This window comes from Cynara cardunculus (assembly GCF_001531365.2).
Source record: "Cynara cardunculus var. scolymus isolate 2C chromosome LG 2, CcrdV1, whole genome shotgun sequence".
Lineage (NCBI taxonomy): Eukaryota > Viridiplantae > Streptophyta > Magnoliopsida > Asterales > Asteraceae > Cynara > Cynara cardunculus.
In genome coordinates, this window is record NC_037529.1 from 53,063,422 (window position 1) to 53,066,891 (window position 3,470).

Here is a 3,470-nt window from a genome sequence, read left to right on the forward strand (position 1 = left end):
TGCGAACCTTTAGTAAGTTCCGATTTCGAAACTTCGCCGTTTTCGATTTCATGACCAAAGCTCTTAGATGAACCGATTTGCAGAAAGAACACTTGGATACACACACTTATAATTTGAGAGAGAAAACAATCACTTGAGAAAGAAACTTCTATTCAATAATGGGAAATTGTATACACACACTAACATTGAAGCTGATTTCATGTATATAAACATGATGAATCGGCGCCAATACAAGAGACATGTCGGTTGGCATGGGATGTCATAACCGACGCTGCTAACCTCCTAAAACTACCTGGCGGTTATTTACATAATGAGGTATCACATCCTCTTTAATTTAGCCCAATTTAACAGAAACCTTATACTAAAATAATAATATAAAGTTTTGATATTTAAATAATTCCAACAAAAGATACGTGTAAAAGTTTATTTCATAAATAAAGTCCTTCGTTACAACTTTGAAGTCATATTTTCCGTTCCATTTAAGTAAAATATTTTCAAACACGATTGTACTTTACCTTCACGGTATTTTTGGTTGGATTGACTTTAGATCTTTCATCACTTTCTCGGTTTTTAGGTTTCCTTAACAATTTTCCTTAGTATGTATACAAACAATTAGTTTCAACTTCTTGAAATTCGTATTAAAACTAAGTTAATTTATGTAATATTTTAATTTTAGTAATTTTAAATGATTAAAATTAAGATAATTTAACTATAAGATGAATTAAATTGATCCAAAAGCATCAAAAACATGGTTTTTATAATCATTAAGGGCTGTTTGGTTTAAGCCGTAGAATGAAATGAAAATAACAACACATCCATTATATTATATAAACAAATTATTTTTACACGCAAATGGTCGTCTTGGGATTAGTCAACTAGCATAGCGGGTTGGATATCCAGATTAATAATAAAATTACTGTTTAATTTAGAGATATATGTTTAATCAAACATCCCTAAATGATTTATGAAACCAGAAAAACATTCAGTATTTGTCATTGAGATGTTGAATAGCATAAAATCATAAATCTGTTCTTCATATTTCTTAAAAGACAAAAATGAAATAATTTCCATGAAGCACAAGAGATGATGATAAATATTACCAGAAGATTAGAACAAATCATCGATTACTGCTACATTTAATCAACAGAAATTCAAAAATAATAATAATGATAATGATAATTTAAAAAACAAACAAACAAACAGTTGCATATCATGGATCCTGTATTCCTATTCCTATTCCTATTCCTACCAGAAATTACAGAGAGAAGTGTTATTGTGATTTAATCGAATGAACCTTTTCCTCCGAAATCGAATGAAGAAGCCATGGCGAAGCCTGTTCCAGATCATTCTATGAATCCTTTTAACAGAACGAAGCTTCAACCAGATGATTCTCTTGACACGAAACAGAGATCTCTTCATCTTCTGACCAGCGGTTTGCTTCCTGCTAAACTGGTAGCTTCTTAAGAACAATTGCCTCTTCTCCACGCCTGTAATGGTGGAATAGGGATGAACACCATCGCTCCGAAATATCGGATTCATACCCGTTTCTAGAGAGAAGATAGAGGAGAAAGTGGGAAGTTTTTATAAGCAAATGGGAAAGTGAGGGTTGTGTGCTTTTAATCAATTCTTTCTGCGTTTTCCACTCAATTACTTCTTTTTTAAAACATTTATTTTTATTTCCTACCATAATAAAATTAGTCAATGTACTTTCTATTAAATATTTCAATATATGATTAATTTATCTTTATATAAATTAGGCTAAGTTACATTTTTAGTCCCTACGGTTTTATGAAAATTTCGGTTTTTCTGCATTCTTTTTATTCATTATTAATTTTATAATTGCAGTTTGTAGCTGATTGTTGTTTTCTTGGGTTTGTTTGATTCAGATAATTTAAAAAATTTGATGTAAATAGAATGACAATTTTTTAACCAAATTCCTTGATAATGTATGGTTTGTGGAATGAATTGATTGGATTTCGTCGAATTCTAAGGTTGAGGGATTTGATCGTTCCTTGACATATGTAAAGAATTTGAATTCCATTCCTTGGAAAACGTAATAGAATTTATAATTTGGTATTAGAAAGACAAATAACCTTTACATCCAATTTAACTGATACCACCACCTCTCCCCCCTTCTCCCCACCCTCGACCATCCTCCCACATTGCTCCTACCGCCAACATCTCAGTCACCATCGTCAATTAGCATACCATCCCACCATCACCATCCCTCAATCTCATTGTGGAACCAAGGAGTACAATGGTTGGTTGTTGAAGAATGACGGGTGAGGATGGTAGAAGAAAGAGAGTTGCGGAGGCGATGGTTACGATGGATAGAAGGTGCAGGGACGACAAATGATAGGGTTATCAGGGGGATATCACGACGGGGAATGGAATGGTATCCTTAGGTGTTATTTGGTTGACTCGTTTTAAATGAAATAGTAAAAATAATAACCCAAAGACGGATCAGATAAAGTTTTCTTATTTAGTTAACTATATTGTCTTATCTGAAACTATTTAACCTAAACCTTATTTGATTCAAATGGATTATTTGCTTTCGTTTTTTTCTTTAATTTCAAAACTTGTGAAGTTTTGTTTTCGTTTCTATTACAAGGAATATATATATTTGGTTGTCAGATTCCTTAAGTAAAAGTAGTTTTTAGATACAAATACAAATACAAAATAATTATATTTTGGTGCAGTTTTTGTTCTTAACAAATTATTTGTTTGTAATCTTGAAATTATAATTACGTTATTAGTAACTCAATTTATTAATTTATATAGTTAAAAGCATAAAATCATTATTTTTTTAAAGTTTATATTATTTGATTGAGTGAATTACACTGGTGTTCTGTGGTTTGTTCAAAATTTTCACTTTCATAACACTCATGATCACTCCACTTAACAACCGTTATGAAAGACTAATCGATCTTTTAACAAACTATATGGACCAAAAATGTAATCTGCTCTAATATTTAACCTGATTCACACATTTTTTTTTACCTTTTTATTAGTAATTATTTAATATATTCAATCACAAATCAAATATCTTAAAATAAAGTACATGTTAAATTAAAAGTATATATATATATATATATACTAGTTGTGTACCCGCGCAATGCAGCGGGATGTAAAATTCGAATAAATGTAAATGAAAAGTTGCATGATATCCCTCAGGACAACATCATGTRAAGTTGGTTCCGAGTAAACTTTCCTTAGAGTGTTACCTTGATGGAGTGAAGAAAACTCATCTGATTTTGGATGATCAGCTACACAGTAGAAAGAGCAAGAGCGAGCAATATTCTCACTACCGAATGATATTAACCAAAAGAAGTTGATTGCTTGAATGATTATACCAGGCCATGGAGAGGTATAAGTCAAAACATGCATTATGTTACCCCATTTGCAAAAGTTTTAAAATGTTGTTCTACGACATCATACCATTCAACACTCTCATCGTTGTGTACAACATG

At 31.3% G+C, this 3,470-nt stretch overlaps 1 protein-coding gene across 1 annotated transcript; it reads right to left on the reverse strand.

Moving 5' to 3' along the window:
* Nucleotides 1-1,068: 1,068 nt before the first annotated feature.
* Nucleotides 1,069-1,583, reverse strand: LOC112507845. Its single transcript, XM_025112572.1, has one exon. It carries the CDS (start codon nucleotides 1,537-1,539, stop codon nucleotides 1,246-1,248), a length of 294 nt encoding a protein of 97 aa, XP_024968340.1. The 5' UTR covers nucleotides 1,540-1,583; the 3' UTR covers nucleotides 1,069-1,245.
* Nucleotides 1,584-3,470: the final 1,887 nt, after the last annotated feature.